General features: G+C 35.7%; 1 protein-coding gene across 1 annotated transcript in view; it reads left to right on the top strand.

Annotated features, from left to right (window-relative positions):
- The window catches only part of AUH (AU RNA binding methylglutaconyl-CoA hydratase), a 116,082-nt gene that overhangs the window by 51,556 nt on the left and 40,259 nt on the right, over positions 1 to 24,267 (top strand). The window contains exons 5-6 of the mRNA XM_009287195.2: positions 1,759 to 1,851; positions 2,777 to 2,833. Of these exons, the coding sequence (XP_009285470.2) occupies positions 1,759 to 1,851; positions 2,777 to 2,833 (150 nt within the window). The remainder of the gene's footprint in view (positions 1 to 1,758; positions 1,852 to 2,776; positions 2,834 to 24,267) is intronic.

Genomic DNA, 24,267 nt, shown 5'->3' with positions numbered 1-24,267 from the left:
AAACATTGGACCAGGCTGCCCAGGGAAGTGGTTGAGTCCCCATCCCTGGAGGTGTTTAAAAGACGTGTAGATGAGGCGCTTAGGGACATGGTTTAGTGGGCATGGTGGTGTTGGGTTGACGGTTGGACTCGATGATCTTAGAGGTCTTTTCCAACCTCAATGATTCTATGATTCTATGATTCTATGTTGCAGACAGTAACAGTAGTCTCTTTTGACATTGGAATTGATTCAGATAATCACTTTTAATCATGATCTAAACCAGCAACCAAGGGACTTTGATTTAAAGCATCTGTTATGATCTTGAAAAGCATTGGTAAATTTTTGTTCTTTTCTTAAAGACAATTGGATTTTCATTAGTTGTTAATCATAAAAGGATGTCAATTTGCAGCTAAAAATAGCCTTTCATTTAATTTGATACTTTGTTTTGTTACTCAGTGAGAGACTACCTGTTTGTATACAGATTTATTCATGCTGATATACATTAACATTTAATTGGTTTTTTTTTTTTTTAAATAAAGTTATCTGGATTGTATCTGTCAGAAAGGAAAAAGGTAAGCTAGGTAGCGCAACTTCTAAATTTAAAACTAACTAGTTCACTAAAGAGAGGAAGTATTATTTGTAATTAATACATTAAATTAATCATTTTTGGTCACATTTACCCTTCTAGATTTTAAAAGGAGAGAACATTCTCTCACACCTCATTTTCATTTATATTTTGGCAGCAGGCTTTTTTATTTTTCAATTTCCAACTAAGACTGAATGAACTGGTCATTGAATTCAAGTAGCTGAAACATTAAAACAAAGAAAGTATTTTTTTAACATCTGCAGAAAAAACTATTGCTGTCAAGAGTTGGTTTAACATTTCAACAAACCGTACACCGAAGTGTTCAGCTAATGAATTGCTTTTGACTATCTTTGAAACTTTAGTCGCAAAAATGACTACTCAAATATTGTTCGAGTATAGTTTAGAATTATTGATAGCTTGTGGTAAATGGTATGTTAAATGTAATTAAAGCTGTAATATATAAGTTAATTTCTCAAGTAAAAATACATTTCTCATCAAACTTCTTCAAGTTTGTGGTGAAGAGGGGAGAAGAGAACTTAAACTTGTTGGAGGTGAAGAGCAATACTGTAAGCTGAATGTTTAAATGACTTCCCTGTGTCAGAACACTGATGATGCATTAAATACAAACTATGCCATGGTCACACAGGCCTCTGGAGCCCTGCTACCTGTCATGTGTACTGGCAGCATGTGCATCTGTTTATCAGACTGAAAACTTTCCCACATTCCATTAAGCTGTTAGCTGCTGCTTTACAGGAGAAAGGGGGCAATAGCGGTGGCCACACCACGTCTGGGGATATTAAGACACAGAGAGGTCCAGCTATGCTAGCATCACAAATTATTATGATAAGACATCTGTATTTCAACTGGGACTGTGTATGTGCCTTTTTTAAGTATTCCTGGTTTTTTGTTTGCCTGGCTCTGCTATGTATGTTTTTGGAGTTTACTATTCAGATTTTTGTCAAAAGTGAGCAGAAGCTAGGTAAAAAGGCTTGCAAACCTATTCAACCACAGATTGATTAGAGGGAGGATCAATTTTTTTGCCGAAGTGTTGCTGAGCAATCAGTTTTTAGACCCACTTTGTTTTATGAAACTTTTTTCCCATAGTATGACTCTACTTTGAACAAAACATAATGAAATGGCGTTTCAGAGATTTTCTTTGTGATTCCAGTGTTAATTGGTACTTTCTTTTTCAGCTAATCTGCCTGTACCTACTATTGCTGCAATAGATGGAACTGCATTAGGTGGTGGGCTGGAGCTTGCATTAGCCTGTGATATAAGAGTGGCAGGTAGGTCTGAATCCTGTTTATAGAACATAGGATTATTAGTGTTGCAGGTGGCTTGACTAAGCCTTGTTTTGGCAACAATCTTACAAAACTTATTTTGTATTTGATGTTGTTTGTAGCCAATTATTTTAAAGGGACTTAGCAGAAACCTAAGTACTTGCTAATGTTTAATTTCAAACAATTTACCACTGATAGCTGGATTGCTTTTGTTACATGTTTTATTTTATTCTTATGATCTTCATTTTATCATTATTGCCAGAAAGGTTATGTAGGTTTTTTTGATATTTTATTTAGTAATTAAAGTATTCTCCTTTTCTGTATTTGAAGTGTTCTAGATGAAGATTTAATTTTATCTAAACAGGTTGCAGGGAAAAAGCAAAAGTTGTTAGTGAGAGTAGCGATGAAGCTGTTATAAAAAAAAAAAAGTGACAACAGCACTTGAAAAGAGGAACCTTGACCTATCCAGCTGTCAGAACTGTAAAGCCATTTGTTGGAAAGTAAATGGAAACTTGGTCCTGAACAGTTGCCGGTAACTTTGGGTATATAAAGCTGTTTGACCTTTAGAGAATTCATAATAATCAGATACAGAATTCTACCTCATTTTAAGATGTTAAATAATAAGTCTTTTTCTTTTAGTATTTTACATTTTGTAAATAAGTCTCTGTTACTCACTGTAATTGCTTACTTGCTATGTGAAAATTAATAAGGTACAGAACTTGCCTTGATGGGAGTAGTTGGATCTTTTACTAACGGCAGATCAGTTGAATCTATTTAAAGATTTTCATTAACAAATGCTTTTTAAGCGATTTATTGTTCTTTAGGATGGAAATGTAATAAATTAACAATCTTGTACATCATTATTACATATTTCGCAAAGGTTTTTTTCCTATAAATTATAGTAAGAACTTATTTGCATTCTGTTTTTTAGCCTCTTCAGCTAAAATGGGCCTAGTTGAAACAAAGTTGGCAATCATTCCAGGTGCAGGTATGAATGTTTTGCTTATGTTACCATGGATAACTGAATAACACATGCTCTTGATACTTGATTTTGAATTGTTGTTTATTAATTTCTGCTTATTTTTATATTTCTATTAAAGGTATTGGCATGTTTTAAAGCTTATTGAATGTATTACTTACCAAAAATTAATTAAAAAGCGTATTACTCATTTTTAGGGAGTGGCACTTGTGTATTAAGTTTTTAATCAAAGTCTTCATTAGCTAAGACAGTATTGAGTGATTTTTGTAAATGACATTTGATGTCTTTATCTGAAGGCTGAATAGTTTTGCTAAGGATCAGACTAGGAAAAAAGAGAGGGAGTTAACTATCAGTGTACAAAAATGGTAATTTAAATAATGATCCACTTTTACATAACGTCTGGTACTTTAGGATTCAAATTCTGTTTTCATGCTGCTTGTAAATTGGTTGAAAAGAGTTTAAAAACTGTAAGTATAGCTGTGAATAGATCTTTTTCTTACCAATATTTTTTGAGATTTTGGGGGTCAAAAACCTCTTTTCTATTTGGAAGGCCAGTTGACTGGCTTTTCCTGGATTCAAGGTGAATGAAAGTTATATAATGAATAAAGTTCGAGGAGGTCTTTGTGTTAAGAAACCTTTTTTTTTTTATTTTATGCATAAATCATTGTCACTTGAATTAAGATTATCTGCCTTTCTGCGGAAAGGGCAATAACTTGAAAACAAGTGCATCCCTGTGACCCCCATCTAGCTTTGGCCTGCATTTCTGGAAGTTCTGGGAAACTTTATACCCTTTCTTTGTCCCTATTTTCTTTCTAATGGGTGGAACCTATTCTGAAAGCACTGTATCCAATTTTAATGGATACCATTGCAGCTCATGTAGAGAGGACAATAAAAACTACCATAATGCGAGCACTGGTATGAACTTCGTGTAAGAAACTGTTCCATCCTATCACTAATCTAGACAATTATTGTACAATTTCAAATGCTCTATTATTATGGTTATTGTTGAGTTGTGATTTCAGTCAATACTTTCTCCCCGTCTCTTTTTCTCTGTGGTCGGAGCTACATTTTACATAAGGAAAACTGAGTTATGATGACCAATCTCCTTTTAGCAGCAGATAAAAATAATAATGTAGATGATTTTAAGGATATATTTTCTTCCAGTGGTGGTGTCATGAAATAATGTGCCTTGATAATAAGTCCTAGTGAAGAAAAAGACAGAAAATGATGATGTTTATCTTTGTTGGCAATGTTTTCCCCTTTGTCCTCCCACTCCACCCTCTCCTAAGGAACTCTGCAGGACAGTATTGGAGACATACTCTCCAGTTCAAGAAATTCAGGTCAAGTTCTCCATATGTTCTCAGTATTCAACTTACTTAGGTCTCATATTTCCTTGTCTTCAGTTAATTATAGATGTTTCAAACTTCTAACGCTTTCACCTTAAAATGCTAGGTGACTGACTCATTATGAATTTGATTCAGAATGTTTTATTGCTGTTCAAAGACTGAAGTTTGAAAAATCTTTTTTTTTTAATCCTAAAATAATGAATTTGGCATATGTCTTCTGTCACATTTTCAAGGAGCTGATTTCACCATGTTACAATGCCTTTTAAACTTAAAACATTTTGGTGTATGTTCAGTGATGAATTTTTCCCCTATTCCTGTCAGCCTTTCTGAGGACTATTTTTGTGAGTGTATTCAAGCTTATCGCAACTTTTTTCTGATCAGCCTGTACTTGCACCAATCCTGTTGAGCAGTGACAACGTTTCAGCTTTTTTTGGCTCCTGTCATCCAAATAGTAACTGATCATGCTTTGTGTCATCAGAAAGTGAAGAATGAGTGAAGGAATTTTGCATATGTCATTTAGGTAGAGAAGCCAGATGTGCCCACTTGAACCATAAGCTTCACGGGTTAATGGAATATTTTCTTATAGTGCTTGCTTCAGGCTGCTCTGAGCCAAAGCAGGACTGGGCAGTGGAGTTGAAAAGAGAGCTGTAGCCCTTAAGAGGCCTCAATAGGTTTCTGCTGCCATCTAGTACATCTGAAACATGCTGACATAATGTGTTGCTTCTTCGAAGTAGGTCCCTACAGCATGGCAATCTACTACTGTTTTTATTCTGCTCCATCAGCTGCCATGAGTATGTGATAGATGTAAAGATTTTAACTTGGGTGATAATTAACGTGGGTGTTTGAGACTGTATGAAAAATTTATTTTCTGTTTGCTTCTTTTAAAACCCCGGGAAGTTACACTCAAAAACCTATGTTAGAAGAATGTTACTAGCATTAGATAGTATTAAAATATAGATTAAGGGCAGATTAGCTATGACATTTTGGACCTTGTTGTATGTTACATTTTATTCCATCCTATTTTGAAATGTGGTCATCAAAAGACCCAGTCACCTGCTGTCTAGTGACCAATCAGTTTTAACATAGATTTCCCAGGTGCAAGAAATTTTACTTTTGAATATGCACAGAAGTACTGCAGCCTTCTAAAGGCTAAGGCTGAGCAGCAGTTACTTGAATCCTGGCTAATGTACCAAAATGAATTGTTCCTTCTAAGTCTGCTGAGGGTCTCAACCAAGTAGGCATTTGTAGGGCATGCCTTATCTGTGGTAGCAGGTTGGGTCTCCTCAGAAAATTCATCCATGGCAGATAGCAGAGCAAGACCAAGAGGGGTGACAGCAGTGCCTTCTTTTGCACAATAGCTTTGTGCACACACCAGCTGCTCAGGTTGTGAGGGAGAAGGATCGATTCTTCTGCCCTTGGAAATTTAAATCCAGTTCTCTCCACTATGAAAAAAGCCTTAGCTGCCAGAGCGTGAGCTAGGGAAAGTAGACGATCTTTCCAGTTTTCCTCTTCAGTACATCCCACTGCCTACTAGGAAAGTCAAGATTCGGAGAACTAGAGGAAATGTGTAACAGAGAGAAAATGGCTTAGTAACTTGGTGCTGGGGAAGTTACTTGAGAATGAATATGGATGACTTTTGTTTTCTAAAGAACGTCTGCCAATCATTATTCATTGCACAAGTGGTTTTATGCCACCGTAACAGGTATGTATATCAGACGATTTATCTGTTCATCCCCTTTTTTCCTCACTTTTCTTCCCTATGAACTTGGGGTCTGTTGGCCAGTTGTAGTCTAATTTGACTACATGGCAGTGGTTGCAAAAAAAGACAGTCCCCAGAATTTTATTAAAAATAGGTGGCCAGATGAAGGGGAAAATTTTATTGTCCTCAGACAAAAAGTTTCAGCATGAACTAACCTATTCTTGGGCATGAAAGAATGGGCACAGGAGGGAAGCGTTGTGGATGTCCTAGCTGTGGAAAATGTTTCAGTCAGAATTCTCCTCTCACTGGACAGCAATGAGTTCGTATCAGGCAAGATTTCATGGGAAACCAGACTTTATTAGCTCTGCAGTTTAAGGACATGCTTGTTATCAGCCAGAGTGGCTTTTCTCAAAGCTGTTCATTGCTGAAAGGAGTTGATTTTTTTGGATCTCTTAGTCAAAAAGCTGTTTAAACAACTTATTTTCTGTGTAACACTGTAGTCTGTACAGAACTCAGCATAATGTAGGAAGAGTCTTTTTTACACAAAAATCGCATTTCTTCTCTTTGTTGTTATTTCCCAAACTGAAGTAAAAAGAAAGCAAACCTCTTTCATTAATTGAATGTAGTTTCTCTCAACTTGCAAAGGAAGTGTTTCACAGTGAGAAGTTTCTCCTTAGCTGAAAATTGTCTTTTGGAGCATTTGTATCTGAAGTCCTTTGTTTTTCTGCTTTGTAACTTTTTAAAGCTATCTCCCTCCACGATTTATTTCTGTTGTTTATCTCTAGACTTTCACAACGGATGTCATATCGGGCCTGCAATTGATAGATGATGCCTTGCTGGCAGATCTGCTTTTATTTGTTAGTATCTTATTTGTATACCACTGAGTAATAGATCTGTTATGAGAAGATAAAAATGCTTATAAACAACATACATAAACTTTCTTACTTTGTTAATAGAATAAGATATGATTCGTTGTACAAGGGAAAAATATTCTGTGATAATAAGAAGTAGGAAAGACAGATATCTATATAAAAAATAATTTGGGTTTTCTTTATGCAGTTTTTTTCCATGAAAGTTTCATGTGTAAAGCTGAGGTACTGGTATGCATCAACAATTATGTTTCCACAAAAAAGACAAAATAAAATAATGGAACTTCATTGAAATTAATATTCTTGTGTCAGCAGATCATTTGACCAGGCTAGATTAAAACTGTAGCTACTGGCCTGCATACTTACAGCTGTCACTCCTTTTTTTTGTTTTGTTTATGAAGACATTTTAATTAGCAAGTCTTCATTCAACTCATCAAAATGAATTTTGCCTTTGTTCTTCCCTGCTCCTCCCCAAACCCCCACTACTTCATTACAGAACTGTCTTCCACTGTTTAAAGGTAAAATAAAAACCCAGCAGATGATCCCTGGGATCATGCTTTCCTTGACAGCATTCAGTTTAAAAGCATATTTTACCAAGAAGGCTTTAAAACAAACAAACAAACAAACAAACAAAAAGACACAACTGTTAAATCTTTAAAAAAGTCTTTGTAAATAAGCTGTATCTTCTTTCTGCATCTTAAAGTTACTTTGAACCTTTTTTTCCAAAGGTGAAACTGAAGCTTCATTACATAGCAGGCTGGACTGGTTTTTGTCTTTAAAATATGTAGCAAGGGAGAGATTTAATGGCAGCATTTCTGTGTTCTGCTCTTTCCACTTCGGTAACAGTGTTGTTTTGACTGTTTTTCTAAACTTTAAAATGTGTTTGGGGAAGTTATGGTACTTGTAGATTATACGATTATAAAAGATGACAGAGGAACATACTGAAAAATTAGTTTTCTTTGCGTAGGAAGAAAATGAGCGTAAGAATGAAAACTGGATTTAGGTAATCATTGTGTATTTTCCTTACTCTTAAAGTATTCATTATTCGCTTTTAAAAACAACATGAAGGTCTCTGTTACAGGATTTATTTTAAAGCTGAAAAAAAATTCTATTTTGGATGAGAAGGATGTCAAGGGAATTTCCAGATGTGAAAAACTCATACAGAATGTGATCTTGCTAACAGCAGTAGTTGTACAATTCAGCCAAGTGTAAAGGTTAAATAAAATGTCAAACATTTCCAGTTAAAATCTGGTGCACCTTACAATATATGGTTAGCATATTCTTTAGAGTTCTGTACTTCAGTTTCAACAATAATAGGAATAATTGCATTTGACAAATACTGAAAAAATTGAAGTGTCACCATTTCTGGAAGTGTCTGAAGTAGGACTTAAAGGCTTCTGCACATTTAGTTTCGTTTTTGTGCGTGTAGGTGCTACATGATAGTACATCATTACAGATATATTTAGAAAGAAAAAACTACTTATTTTGTGTAACTTGATACATCTTACCTGAGTAATCCTATACCTCTCCATCCCATCTTTATTCCTGCCCTCACTAGCCTACTCTTGTCTTCTCCTTTACTTTTTCCATGAAGTCTCCCTAGTTCTTACATATACAGTTTTTTCTCATTACATAAGGGCACCAACTGACTCTTAGTCCTGTGACAACTGACTGACTTTGGGAAAAAAACTCAAAGTGAAATAGTTAGCTTTAAGTTTGTTTCTTTTTTTTTTTTCCCCAGTTAGTCCATAAACTCTCTTGTGACTTCTCTTACTTCTTCTGTTTCCTTATCCCAGTCTTGTGTCAGATTTTTAATATTTTAAAGTTCCCAAATTAAATACTGGTAGAACACAGTTTTAAATAAGCTCCTGAATCAACATCTTCAGTGTTTCATAAATATTGTTCTTAAAAATTTATTTATTGTGGCACAACCAAGAAGATGCACTTTCTTCTTCTTCTTCTTCTTCTTCCCTTACAATTAAGAAAAACTTCTAAATTTATTTTTTTTTACTGAGGTCTAACAGTGACTGCTGAGCATTTACAATCCTATTATGATTTGATACAGTAAAACCCCAAATTAGTTACTTTAAGAACATTTATCTACTTTTTCTTCAGTCATCTGAAGTCTAGATAGCTTTATTTGCATTTTAATATTTTGTAATGTTTATTTTATGCGTCGTGTTAAATAAATGGCCTGAAGTAAAAAATTGCTAATATTTTAGAAAACAGATGTTTGAACATCCACTCTTTTCTCAAAGTAATTAAACACAATATATAGAATGTTACTAGAGGGAGGTAAATTGGTTCTGCTTCTGTAAGTTAGCGAGAATTGTGGTTCATATGTTTTCCTTAAATAAAAATAAGCTGATTTTCATCAAAAGACTCATTTTTCTCTCTGGCTTTATGATCAGTTGTAATGGTGGCAAAACTTCAGAATGTCATGCAATACTAACACTGCAAAAGCTCCATACATAAAACTAATGTTTTGCAAATTTTATTTACAGTCTCTGAATATAAATGGAATACTTTACAAGTAGTGGCAACTTACAGCAGAAGAGAAGATGATAGGAGATGTCATCAGAACTATCCCCTATATCTACATGAAGCATACAGTATTTACCTTTGCAGAGTGATCCACAGAACAATCTGTGCTTTTCCCTTTGCATGCTAGGCATAGAACACTTTCCAAAACAATACTAAAAACACAACTAGCACTTCCTACAGAAAAAGGAGGTATCCAAGGCTATCATTGGTGTCCCAACTGACTGCAATTGTATAGAATGTTATTTGAAATGTCAAGTTCTGTGTAAGAAATTGACCACTTCTGACATTCTAGTTGTTTCTGCTAGCAGAGATTGCAGAACATTTCTTCCTGACCTAAATTTGGACGTGTCTTGTTTACAAATCAGAACTAACAATCAGACGTTTGAGAAATTTCAGTATCATAAGGAGCAGCACTGCATCCCCAACATACTGTGTCTGGTTAAAGTTAGTCCTTTGATGCTGCAGAGGAAGGAGGAAATAAAACAAGGACAAAAGAAAGCCCCAGAAGCCAAGTTGAGCATTAGAGGAAGTGTAAGAGGAGAGAAAGGGAATTTTCTTGGGTCTTGAAAAGCAAAGCATGGAACATCTGAGATTAGCATACTATACCTATGGAGAAATCAAACCTTAGCAACAAACAATGATTGAATGTTCTTTAGACCTTTGTCATGTCTTAGGGGTATAAAAACATTGTTCTTTATATCAAGGTTGAATTTTGGAGTACTGTTTTTATTAAAATTCATTCTTATAACCTGAGCAATGTTATCAGTTGTTTTCCTCATTCTCATAAGTATATAAGTACATTTGCTTTCATCAGTTTGAAAATTGTTTTGTGAGATTGGCAGATTGCTTATTTTTGAATGACAGCCAGAAAAATGAAAAAAGTAACAAACGGTTTGGTTTCTTCCATCCTCCTTAAATCATGTAGATTTAAGCCCTGTTCAGGTATTGTTTCAGTGAGTGTGGGTTGTACTATCACATTTCTATCTTTTTCCAGACCATTTCTGTGCCATTGGTAACTAAGGAGTGAAGCTTTGAAAAGAAAGCAAACCCAAACTTTGGTTTTGCAATTTGATTTTTTCACCATATATAGGATAGTATGACACTGAATAGAAACTACAGTTTAGGCAGACTGTAATATGAATGGAATTCACAGTAGGTTTCCTAGCATAGGTGCAATCTAGGATATATTCACTTGGGGTACTCAAGTGAAAAGGACGTCGAGAGAATAAAGTAAATGGTGAAAAGAATGATCTAAAATGCTGCAAGGTAAAGAACCCTTTATTTTTCCAAAGCCAGTTAAAATTTTAAATTATCTGTATACACACTTTCAACTAATCAGGTAAATGAGTTTTGTATTCACTCATAAAGATCCATCAGAGTTCATGAATGCCTTTGATGAAATGATTTTCCCCTTTCAGAAAGTTTGGAATTAATTTTAAAAGTTGTACAAAGCCTAATGTACTTTGTATGAGACCACCCTTTTTTGCTTTGTAAAAGACCACCCTTTTCATCCCATCCTGAAACCAGCACCTGGTGTCTGTCTCAAGCTCTCTTGTCTACTCAAAATCATAATAAAAACTTCCAATTGCACGCTTTGGTATAAAGTTTTTGTATTATTTTCTTTCAACTTCTCATTTTTAAGCTTATGTGAAAACAAAAGGAAGACTAAGTAATAATAACCAATGTTTCTGGGGGAAGGTGGGGCATGAAGAAAATAAAAATTTGCTGGATATGGAAATTGCATAAAATTTTCTTTTCAAAATCGGCTTACTGAAGTTTTTTTTTTTAAATTAAAAAAATTGCAATTTGGAAATAAGTATTAGACAAATTAAACTCAGTATCTACTGACTTGTCTTACCTCTTCTGGTGGACTAGGAGCTAAAACAAAAATCCTGAGCTTCAGAGTTCTAGGCTCAGCTTCTTCCATAGTCAGCATCTCTGAATTTTAAGGTTCTCTACCTTCTTGTCTGATTACCTTTCCACATTCCTCTATTGAGGAGACTTACTGCTACTTTGATTCATTGTCAGAGATTCAGTATTGTCTTGACAGTGTCCTTTCTTCTTGTAGCTTCACTTACTCTCTCTATTTGGCAAACTAATACAACTTTTTCCTCTACTCTTCCTATCTCTATGGTAACACAAGTGGTAAGGAGAACGAACTCCTTAGGGAGTGTTAGGAAAGGCAGAGAAAATAGGCAGGTGAAAGTAAGACTCTAGTACAGAAAATTATTAACCTTAAAGAATCAGTGATAAATTAAGATGAAAATGCATGAGCCAGTCAATCTGGGTTGGGAATTTATTTTCTAATTTCTTGAGGTGGTGAGGGAAAAATCAAATATTATCTTTTAGTGACAGAATCAAGCAGAAATGTATCATTACCAACTATCAGTATGTGTGTATGAAAAACATACCAGGGCAGTGGAAGACAGCAAAATAAAAGGAGTGAAGAAGATTATGCATACCATATAGGCAATTTTAGAAGTCTTAATTGCTGTTCATCACTCCTGTCTCTCTGCATTGACAGCCCAGGAAACATAAACTCCTTATTTTAGTTCTTGGTCTGTCCCTAAATAAGATGTGTAAAAGGATGATGAAAATATTCCTTGTAGTGTTAAGAAGCTTGTTAATCTGCATAGTGATAGACACAATTTAATACAAGATGATGAAGATGAGACATTGGACGCTAATGTATGTAGCTGATCATGTTATGTATCACTTGGTAGTTTTCAGCAGTTCTTTAGAAGTGATGACCAAATGTGTTTTTCAGTTGCAGAAGCTGAGATAAAAAGCATGTGTAGAAGACCTGCATGATTCTCACAAGTGAGAAAAGCAACATTCATATGTAGGAATCAAACAGCTCATAAGCCACTCGTTAAGTCGTTTTAAGTGACTCAGCTTCTGTGGCATATCCCCCCTCCCTGCCCCCACCCTTTATTTTTTTTTTTTTAAGTCTACAGTTTGACAGAACCTGGCTATGATACTGCCAGTCTGTACGTATATTTGGGGTGGAGTCTGCAAGAAACCTTAGATCTGTACAAAGAGATTGTGCAAAGAAGCAGAGACAGAAGGTGGAAGAGAGAAAGGGGAGAAAAGATGTGCACATTGATCAGGAGGTTACTGGCAGAGAAACAAGACAGGTTGGAGGTATAAACCTGAGGACTTAAGAAGTTTTTAATAAATGAGGAGAAAGAAATAACATGCTAAAAATTCCTTATTGATTCTCTTAAAGAAATGGTTTATTAAGAAGAAAATAATCAGTATGGGTTTTAGAAGCATATCCATGTGTCTAGTTTTTTGTTCTGTTTTTTCCCAGATACTCCCACAGCATTTTTAAAATTTAAATGACGGGTATGTCCTTTCAAAACTTAGTTACAAATCTTTATGTTGTTATTTGGTCAAAACTTGCATTGACATCAGCGTTTGCCACAGTAAAGACTACAAAAACTATGATCATCCTTTAGGATTTATTTCAGTAGTAGTGAATCCAGAGGGAATCTGGAGGAAAAAAGAAAACCCAAAATTTTGAGGAGATTAAATAAGCAGTATGATTCTGTCTTTTAACTTCTAGACCTTTCGTGTAAGTCATTGCACAAGTGACCTTTACTGCGCATAGCACATAGAGAAGAGTTGCAGTTTAGTCATTGGCATGTGTTAGTAAGGACTTGTGTAAGCAGGGATTGCTGGGTGAAATTAATGCATTGCATTACTTATGTCATGTTCAAGTCTGGAATGTTGTGGGATTTTTAGCAGTGCAAGAATAGTTTTCTCATAGCGTTTCAATTTACCTTCTGCACTTCACTTGGTTAGTGAATGGAAAGTAATTTACAGGAAGCAACAGGCTTTGGAAAGATGAAGAGAAGAAGATGAAATATCTTCTACTGTGTATTGTTATTAAGATTCCCCTCTTCAATATGTCTCCATCTCAATATAGATGTTACTGGGGGTGAAGAATTGGGAGTGGGGCTCTGGAATACCAGCTGGAGTGTATAAATGGGGGCTAGTATAGACGCAACAATGCTTGGTAAGTTCCTAAAAATTATGTCGACAGCTGTTAAGCTCATCCATACTCAGTGTATTTTTTGAAGAGAAGCCAAGGAATTTTTAATCAAGGAAGATTACTGAGCAGATTACTGTGTGCTGAATATTTAAAAATAGACTTACTTTTATTAGTAAAAACTCTTTGTTTAAGCCTGAAGTGTTATATTTTTCACTGAAAATGCAAAAGCTGTTTTGATTTAAAACAGTATTAAATTATTATGAATGAGATGGAAAGAGGTAATGAGACGGAAAGAAGATAATATTTATTCTGTTTAATCAGAATGTTCTATAGGAATGTCAGTGTGAGTAATACAAGTGCATTTTAACTTTAAACTTTAATGGATCTCAGACTGTGGCATTTTGGGGGGAGAGAGGATTTTCAGTGACCTGTTAGATTGGAAAATGTCTGATTTAAAGAAAATTCTCTGTGGAATGTTTTTGTGTGAAGTTATTTTGGTAATCTGCTCTCTTAGGACCAATTGCTAGTCTTTTCCCACCCTAATGAAACTAGGTCACTAGTTTTTGGCACTCATCCAAGTTGTGAGATTTATTTGGTGTTCAAGCACACTGTCTAGAAATAGTGATGCAATGTCAGCAAGGCCACTTTTCATTTCATGAACATAATTTCCAGTGCCCTGGAATTAATTTATTCACTGACCTGTTAATAACTGCAATCTGTCACGGGCTTACAGAGGCAGAGGAAGTGTCTGGAAATAGTCATGGTCACCCTACCAGGTGATTAGTTACAGGATTTCTGTTCAATGTAACGTTTTTTGGTTTTGATCATATAGAAGAGTCTGACTGTTAATGAAAACAAACCAGCAACTTAATCAAAAGGAAAATACTTGTAATTAGTAAATATTGGAGAGAGAGAACTGATTTGAAGTGGTTGTTTTACACCACATTATACTGCGATATATCTGAGAAACATTCTGGTTACCTTTGAAAAAGCATAGGAATTCAGCATGTGTAGATGATATATAATTGTTTGAAAAAGCACGTGATAGTGTTACTGTTGTTAAATAAAAGGAAAACTAGTAATTCAAATTTTTGGTCTTCCAGGTTTATTCTCATTGCTCCCCCCAATGTTTTTGTTAAAATCATGATTGTCTTTTGCCACGGGCACAGCAGGCAGTTGCTCAGGGCAGTAGATTGCTCTGGATAGCAAAATAGCTGTTAGCCCTTTTCTACTTTGCAAGTGCCAGAGCCCTGGAGAGTGAAGCTTGCTGCTGCCATTGAGGGAGAAGAGTTCAGGGGTCAGAAAACAGTTCTTACTGCGCAGTGTCACAGCTGGCTGTTCCTAGCAATGCTGCTGCTATTTTCAACGTTTCTGTTTCTGCTGTAGAGAAGCAGCAAACTTAGCTCTAAAGGGATCCTTTCCCTGTTCTGCATCCTAGCTCTGAGGCTTTTACCTTGCTGAATGTTTCTTCTTCTCCTCATTTACCATTCCCCATGGTACAAGCTGCACACCATCTTGACCCTTAATCCACTGTCTAGAAAAATTAAGTTTTGCCTGTAGCAGTAAGCTGACTGATTAAAGTATCAGGCACCATCACTGCATGTAGTAAACCCTACTCTTGGGTATATATGGGAAAAAGCTTTTCTAGACTTGTACAAAACTGATCTTTGGACACAGATTAAACCTTAATAATAATAAAGTTTGTTTGATGGTTTTGGGTTCTTTTGTGGTCTAATTTAATACAGTTCAGGAGCTTCTGAGTTGGGGTACTTCATGTGATATTGGAGATATTAAAATTTCTGATGGAACTTTCAACAGAGCTCGGTGCTGATCTACTATCGCTGCCATTGCAATCTAATTGCCACTTTTTTTGGTCTCAGGTTTCATGATCAGTAGTGTTTTTCTTGACGCTTTAGTTTCAGAAGACAACTTGTGGCCTGGACTTCCATGGCTGAGCAATGGTAGTTGAAAACATGTCCCTTCTTCATAATGGTTTGGGAAGTCAGTGTAAGTGAATGGCTACATTTATTTCTAATCTGATTTTTTGGGAGTCTTGCTTAAATATTTTCCAGTATTTGTGGGTGGAAAAACACTAGAAATCTTTTTAGCGGTAACGTGTAGGTTGAAACTGAGTATTTTTTGAAATTCCAGCTTTATACAGTGTATCTGAACTCTTCAGAGGGGCCAAACAGTATTTTGGGGTGAAGTTGTGATGTCCATAGAAGTATCATCCTACATCTCTTTAGTGCTAGGAGAGGATTTATGAAATTCAATTCTAAGGCTTGCTGTTTTTTTGGTTTAAAATACAATAGGAAAATGCATTTTTGAATTAAAAAAAGACAAAATAGGACAGAAAATAGCAGCTTTCTCATTGACTCTTGCTAAAACCAGTATTTTCTAAGGGAGACTTGTGTATAGGGCAGTAGCTACTACATACTCCTCTGTTCAGTGATATTTATCTTATCAGACTGCTAGGCATATGATTCCCCTGTATGGAACAAGAAAAGGTCTGGCTGCTTTGTATAATATCCAGTCTTTCAGCGTACGGAATGCTAGCAAATTTTGATGACTTGGCCCATTGCATCTTTTGATGTCTCCTTTGTTTTCACATTCTTTCAAGTGACACAGTAAATTAAGCTGTTCTCTGTTCACTACATCTGCTGACTATCCCCCAAAGTCTTTGTAATAAAAAAGAGAATAAAACCAAAGTAAATTCCTGGTGAGTCATTTTCCAATATGTGATAAAACAGAAAACCAAAATCAGGGATGAACAACGTAGAACAATATTCTGATCTAGTGAATTACGTAGAAGCAGAAAATACTTGGTTTTTCATGCCGGGCAAACCCAATGAAAATGTTTTGGATACATCTTCCAGTGTTCCAGTGTTTCAGACATGAGTGTTTTTCTTTAAAACATGCTGTTGAAGTCTTTTTATATGTGATAAAACAGAAAACCAAAATCAGGGATGAACAACGTAGAACAATATTCTGATCTAGTGAATTACGTAGAAGCAGAAAATACTTGGTTTTTCATGCCGGGCAAACCCAATGAAAATGTTTTGGATACATCTTCCAGTGTTCCAGTGTTTCAGACATGAGTGTTTTTCTTTAAAACATGCTGTTGAAGTCTTTTTAGCTGTATTCATTTCTAAACTAATAAGTAATTATTACTACTAATATTTTATAGTGTTCTTATGCTATTATATTATTAGTACAAGTGTGATCACTTTAAAACATGCTGTTGAAGTCTTTTTAGCTGTATTCATTTCTAAATTACTAATAAGTAATTATTACTACTAATATTTTATAGTGTTCTTATGCTATTATATTATTAGTACACAGTGTGATCATGATTCAGATAGTTGGGTTTTGGGGTTGTTTTTTTGGTCCCATTTTTATGTTTTTAGCATGAAGTAAAGAAATGTGTTAATGTTTGGTGGCTTTCTAAACTCATAGTTGTTTTGGGACATTGAAACTGACAGGTTTGGAAAATCCCTCAGCTTGAATCACTAGTTCACCTATATTGTAGGAAGCATAAAACAGAGCAGTTTAATCATCTAAACATTCATGTGAATGTTGTTCTTGAAGATTGCAGTGTTCTAGGGGTTCATTGTTTTTTGGCATTACTGTGGCAGTTTTTTTCATTTTGCTGAGCTTAACATCTGCTTTATTGACTCTTCCAGATGAATTTCTATGGCGCTTTTTCCAAAGGTTTGCACTTACCAAGAACATAAGCTAAGTGCAGTTTCCCTCTTCTGTCATTAAGTTACTTTTTCCCCCCTGTTTTTACTAGGGAAAGTTCTTTGGAAAATCTCTCTCTTGGCTCTCTGTTTTCTTGCAAAGGGTCAGCAGGTGATACTTCTCCCAGCAGAGCTCGAATAAAAGTAGGTCTTGTAGAAAGTAGGTGAACGATAACCAATTAAAAATCTTGAAAGCGTTCATAGCTTTGAACATTTTATGTGTGGAATTTTCACTGTACACTGTAGGACTTTATTTTTATAAGTCTCGCCTCCAAAATCATCAGCCCGTTCTCACATGCCTTAATCTCAAATACAGCTAAAACTTCAGTGAATTCACATGTCTGCTGAACAGAAGGAAAAATTAAAACATCTGTCAAGTCACTTCTTCTAGCATATATGAATGAGTGAGGTGCTAGGTGGATATTAGCTGAGTCAGATGAAAATTTTCGTGGTAAATTCATCTTACAGTACAGACTTCCCCACCATTTTTTCTTGTGGTGGAAGGCTCAGTGTAGCAAAAAACATGGGAAAAGTTGTTGTCCTCTTAGGAAAGATCAGTGAAGGGTAGCTACTTTAATTAGAAAGCTGATATTTTCTGTACATTTTCTACCACTCTCTTTCTGGAAGAGTCTTAGGGTGCTACCACACCTGGATTCAAACATAGGCAAGCTTAAACTCCAGCTTCTCTCTGCGTACCCTGTGAACTGGTAGGACAATTCTGAATTCAGACATCCAGGCACTAGGTATTCATCTTAATCATCAAAACAGAGGCACGCAGTAGCACAAGGACACAAGTGTTTCTGAGTTGTCATATCTTGAAGCAGGAGCCAATCTCTCTCTTCAGACTAGAAGGCTGTTATTGCAAGGAGAAGGCAGCATGTGGGGTTCAGTTCCCTAAACATGGTGTCCTGTGCCCTGGAGTGTCTGGCTGGGGCTCTGGTTACTTCTGTGTTCTCGCTCTCAGTGTAGGAGTTGTAGATACACTGTGATGTCCAAAATGCTTTTGATACCTAGATGTAGTAAGTTGAATCCCATGCATAATGTCAGTGTTACGAGGCTTCAAGCACAGAAGGTGTTAAGGGTAATTTTTTGTAAAGTACAGAACATAAGAGCATAGTACAAGTTGCTGCTTTTATGTTCTTTCAGATGGATCTGTCTGCTTTTTTGTTTGTTTTTTTTTGTTTGTTTTGAACCAGAACTTTTTTTTTTTTAACTTAGAAGGGACAGGCAATTTACAATTACATGTATGTAATTCGTGCTGGTAACAAACTCATGCAGCTGTAACAACTGTGAACAAATATAGCAAATTATTATGTGGCCATTTGTATAGGCAATACCAAAACTTCACAGACTGTCCTAACAATATGAAACACCGTAATGTGACTGAAATATACGGAGGTACAACATAGCCCTGTACATAGCCATCACAAATATGACAAAGAAAAATCTGAGAGAAAAAACTGCGCTTCAGAAATAGACTTTAGTAAGTGTAAGTTGTATGGGCTTAGCCAGTAATTTCTATTAAATTTTGATACATAAAAGCTCACACAAAAGATTAGAGCAACTCTTTTATAAGTCATAAGTCATAAAATCAAGATAAATGTTCATATTTTTAGAGTATAAACTTTGCTTTCCAGTTCAGTCTTCATTTTACACAAAATTAAAAAAAAAAAACAACAAAAAAGTTGATATAGAATTGACTGTTGTCAGTGTGGAAGAGAAATGTGATAATTTGAAGACCAAATGCTCTTTGCTATAATAATTCTGCCTGAAAAGTAGCTGGTAGCTATTGATCTTTTATTGAAACTCCTGAAGTTTGACACTAGATTCATGTACTAATTGCCATGAGGTTGACAATGAGCAAGGCAATATATAGCTTGTACATTAAATTTCTTTCAACTGAGGGAATTAATAGACAGTTTTAACCCAGATGTATTGGGCTGTCAGTTCCTATGGGACTGGACCCATAGTAGTGAAAGATTTCTCACTGCTTCTCCAAGAGTTGCTATTAGAGGCAGAAATAGAGTTACTGAATTTTGATATTTTAGTTGTTCATAAGGATGTTATGCCTAGTAGCTTTATAACTACTGCAGGTGATCAAAAGTCTTCATGCTGAACACTTAGAAGTGACAGCTGTCTTTCTGGATATCATCTCTTCAACAGGGTAGGAGATCACCCAGAGCATAGCACTGTGTCCATAAAAAACTTTACTTTCTTCAATCGTGAAGTGAGAAATAGAGAGGAAGAAAGAAACACTGGGAGTACAAAAATAGTAGTACATGCAGCATAGGAAGCAACTATTGTTGTCCTTGCTTATTGTTCATATGGAAGAAATAAGCCCCTGTGAATTAAGAAGCACTTACTGTATTCTTGGAAGTGTTGAAGGTCAAAATAGTGGAAAAGGCTGATAAGTTGTCTGTTCTGAGCTCATCACACTTTTCCGTTTTAAAATGAGTTAAAACCCAAGTAAATTCTTGCCATGTTCTGTAAAAGATGTGTCCTAAATTAGAATATGGCATATAACATATTGTAACTACAGGTTTTCTAAGTCTCTTGAATTCCCTGCAATACATAGGTAGTCTTTAGGAAAGACTGTTTTCTTTTTTTCCTTGTGAGATGACTACTCTTTACTTTGGCCTTTACTATAAGTTTATCATTACCACGCCTTTCTTATTGGAAACCTAAATTTAGTTTGGTACACTTCAGTGTCTGCAAAGACAACATTTTATATGCTCTTCTACTCATAGAGAAGAGATGATTATAGACAATGGAACCAATGATAGTCACAAAAACTCTCTATTGTTTATGAGGAGCGGCTGAGGGAACTGGGGTTGTTTAGCTTGGAGAAGAGGAGGCTGAGGGGAGACCTTATTGCGCTCTGCAACTACCTGAAAGGAGGTTGTAGCGAGGTGGGTGTCGGTCTCTTCTCCCAAGTAAGGGGAGAAGAGAGGATAGGACAAGAGGAAATGGCCTCAAGTTGCGCCAGGGGAGGTTTAGATTGGACATGAGGAAAAATGTCTTTACTGAAAGAGTGGTTAAACATTGGAAGAGGCTGCCCAGGGAAGTGGTGGAGTCCCCATCCCTGGAGGTATTTAAAAGACGTGTAGATGAGGCGCTTAGGGACATGGTTTAGTGGGCATGGTGGTGTTGGGTTGACGGTTGGACTCGATGATCTTAGAGGTCTTTTCCAACCTTAATGATTGTATGATTGCTTTTAAAAAAAAAACCCACCCCAACACCCCCCCCCAAAAAACCCCAAAATATCTTCTTCCAGGAAAATAGGTATTTGTTTAAAAACAAGAAGAAAGAAAGAAAAATCGGTGAAAGCTATGTTTTGCAGTTGAAGAGACATTTCTCTTTCTGGTGGTCAGAATAAAATATTTGTTAGAGTTTTATCTGTTTCAGGTTTGTCAGGTGACATACATTTTAGGAGGTTTGTGTAGATGTCCATTCACTCATCCTGTCATCCAGGAGCCAGCTACTGCATAAGAAAAATCTGGTCTTCAGAATTCCTTGGTCTGGACAAGGTCCTGGACAACATTTTCTAGGTGACCCTTCTTGAGCAGGGATGTTGGACAAGATGATCTCCAGAGGTCCCTTCCAACTTCAATCACTCAGTGATTCCATGATTTTGGCAGTTGGATGAAGTATCAGAAGACAGTGAAAACCATGTTCTTTTTTTTTTTTTTTTTACCTCTCAGAATCAGGGTAAAACGAGCTTGCATGTTGCAAGTACAAGTACTAGCACAACATAAAGAAACATGTTAAATGTGTATGAGAGTCTAAATCTGGTTTGTTTTTTTTCCTTCCCCCCTGCCCCCTGCTTAGAAAAAGGAAGTAGCACTTTCAAAGTAGACCAACAAAATGACAGCTGGTGAAGTGTGATGGATCAATGGAAAAATCATTGACTTTCCTGAAAACACTGTTTGTAGAACAAAATATTATTGCAGTCTCATGCTATTTTTCTAATTTGTTATCTTTTTCATTCTCGTTTCCTGATGTTATAGGACTTCAGATTATCACCTCTGACAAAACCTCTACTTCACAAGTTTCATTTACATGTATGAGTTGTATTTTAGTCTTTTAAAGAAAGGTCTTTTAAACAGGTGGTTTTATGATTTCTACCTTCTTTCTTCTTACTTTGTGTCGTGTGGATAGTAAACTCACTTTCATGTTCTTTTATTGATGGGAATAGGCTTGGTTCAGAACTTTAGTCATACTCCTGCTTAACCAAGCGTAAGGTATGTAAGATAAGTGTGCAGTTACTGGGTTGGTGCCAAAGGGAGTTTGCCTTAGGCAGTCACATCAGGAAGCCAACTTGACTAACAGAAAGGGAAGCAGCATTATCCTTACAACTAAGTGTAGAATAATAATGAAATGATAGTACTGCTATGGTTAAGGTTGAGATGAATTTGCCTGCTCAGTTGCAGATTTTTTCCATGCTCTAAAAGCAAAATGTGTTCTGAGATCATCGTAAAAGTGGCTGTTTCTTATTGAAAATGGGATTATTGTGAACAGTCACATTTAGGGAGCAAGAAATTCGCCAGGTACAGTGATTCTTGGCCCAGAGGGTGGCAGGAAGATATAAAAGGAACGGGGAGACACCTGAGTACCATATCCAGTTCTGATTTGGGGGTGTGTGAGGACATACATTTAAGGATCAAATTGTTCCAGTAGTTAATTTCAAAGTGTATCACCAAACTGTAGAGAGACTTAGGTAATGCTAAGAAGCATTCTGTGATTGGTGCTGTATTTCTAGAGTCATAGCTTTTGTATGCGGCTGAGGAACTGTTTATCTGAGTTGAGCATTAGTATACTCTAGCATATCTGACGTCAGTGACTGGGTTGCGTTGGGATGTTTGTTCCAGGTTTTGCTGGGTCACGTTGGGTTGGTTGTTCTAGGTTTTGTTCCTAAATAAGACCGAACACTGAGTAGGAATCCTGCTTTCAGCAGTCTTATGCATATGGCTAGTGTCTCTACAGATGCAAAGAATATATGGAATGATCGTGACTAAAAAGTTATCTTTTAAAAATAATATTGAGAGAATTGCTTTGTTTGGAGATTCAGGAAAAAATTTGGAGGCTTTTTTGGTTTTCTTTGTTTATTCTTCTAGAGGGTGTGTGTTTACCTGTTGCAGAGTTTTCATCATTCTCTGAAACAGCCGTTGACAGAGGTAAGGTTCTGCATTGGCTGAACAATTATAACTGAAGTCCATCCGGAATGCCTAAGTAAACAGATATGAAAAAAACCCCTAATGCAAGTGTCAAATTTTCTTTGCTTAAAGGAATTCTGTTCTCTTATTTACATGCACATAGTCTAATTCTGTCAAGGACAGTGTTACTGTTAGGGATTTACATAAACACATCAATAAGCACTTAGCTTAGGGGAATTGCATTTGCGAAATCGTAGATCATAATTTCTGTGTTTCGTTATGTGGGTTTTTCTCACAGAGAGAAATGAATGCTTATTATTATAATAAGCATTTCTAGTATTCCTATAGCATCTTTACCAGATGACAGATTTCTGAAAGGGCAAATGTAGATCATATTTTACAGGGAATCTTTCATGCACAGGTCAATAGATTGTAAAGTTTGACACTAACGACATATTTTTAGTAGATTAGATAATGAAATCATCAAGTGCAGACCAAGTGTAGAGTTTGGTTGGCTGACTCTACATGACCAAACATGACTTTTGACTTTACTGAAAGAGAGGTCTGGCAGTTTCCTCTGCCGTATACGTGGTCTTTGCTGTCCCTTTCTTCTGCAGAATAGTGATGCCCACTAAAATTGAAGTCATTTCTGGGGAAAAGTTGAGATGGTGTTGATTTTAATTCCTGGTATTTTCCTGATATTTAGAGATTTAAATAGGTGAACAGAGTATCTTTGAAGGATTTCAGCCATGAGAAGTCAGCTTTAGCAAAGTATAGTGACATAGTTATTTTTTGAAATAATTATGGGTTATGAAAAGTGAGTTGTACTGTAAAAGAATTTGAAAATTTGTTTTGCATAAAAGGTATTAACTGATTTATTTTCAATCTTCAGATATGCTTGAAGTATAGTATGAGTAGGGATATTTTTGCCTGTTTTGCAAATATAATATAACTCCAGACTAATCTGCACTACTGCAGAAGTGGGATATTGGGACATAAAATATCTGCAGTGTAGCTCATTGATTTTTGAGTGTCTGATTAAAGTAAATTACATCAATCACTGGGGTGGCAATGTAGAAATATGGCAGTGGTGTAATAGTAGTAATCATTTCCATAATGAAAAAGTCAGCTTTAAGAATGTGTGTAGGAGGAAAATGTTTTCCAAGAACTAACTACATTTGAATATCATTTCATCTAAATAGAACACACCTCCATATGACTGATATTTTCATTTTTAGTAATCATTGACATTCGTTTTCAGAAGTTGCTTGTGATTCTGTCTTTTGAACATTGGCCTGCTAAGTTCTATTTCTGTACACAAAAAATCAAAAATAATATGCCTTATTCTGCTTTTCATTATGTCCTATGGTGAGTCAAATATTTTCAGCACTTGTTTGTCAGTTATTTTCATGGTCAGTCTGGCAATTATCTCTGCGTCGTCTTTCACTGTGATTTACTAAGCTCTTTAATGGTGAAAAGAGCTGGTTTGCACATTTCTTTGCCTCCCAATCAGGTGGCTGATTTAATATAATAACTAAATCAAAAAGCAAAACCTTAAAATTTACTACTTTTAAACACAAATCAGAATTAAGCAAGGTACTCATTTCTACAAAATAATTTTCTTAAGGTGTTAGGAAGATTTTTTTTTTAATGACTGATTTATTCTATTAAAGTCTCAGAATACTTTGAAAAAGATTCAAACCTCTCTACTTTAGTAAGTCAATCTCTTACAATGTGTGGTTAAGGAAAATCCAGATTGATTCAATAATGCATCACACTGTCCTCTGTGTATCTTTTGTGGGGAAATCAGATGTTGAATATGAAACTAGGTGGAATCTGGCTTGATAACAGTCAGTAAACTTAATGTACTGTTGTTGCTGCAAAGGCTGTTTCATAATGCTCTGCCATCATACCTGTAGTTTAACAGTATAGAAGCAGAAAGTAACCAATGAAATAGTACATCAGTTTGAAAATCATACACCTTGGGGAAAACACAAAAGCTTGTTAGAAGCCCTCTACTTATTTAATTATTCTAGCTGAAGTTCATGTTTACAATATCAAAAAATAGGTAACAGAAGTGTACTTTTAGTCTTCT

Source organism: Aptenodytes forsteri, unplaced genomic scaffold (genome assembly GCF_000699145.1).
Source record: "Aptenodytes forsteri isolate BGI_AS27 unplaced genomic scaffold, ASM69914v1 Scaffold169, whole genome shotgun sequence".
Taxonomy (NCBI): Eukaryota; Metazoa; Chordata; class Aves; order Sphenisciformes; family Spheniscidae; genus Aptenodytes; species Aptenodytes forsteri.
The sequence above is the reverse complement of the archived record's forward strand: the minus strand, read 5'-3'. Positions and strand labels throughout refer to the sequence as shown.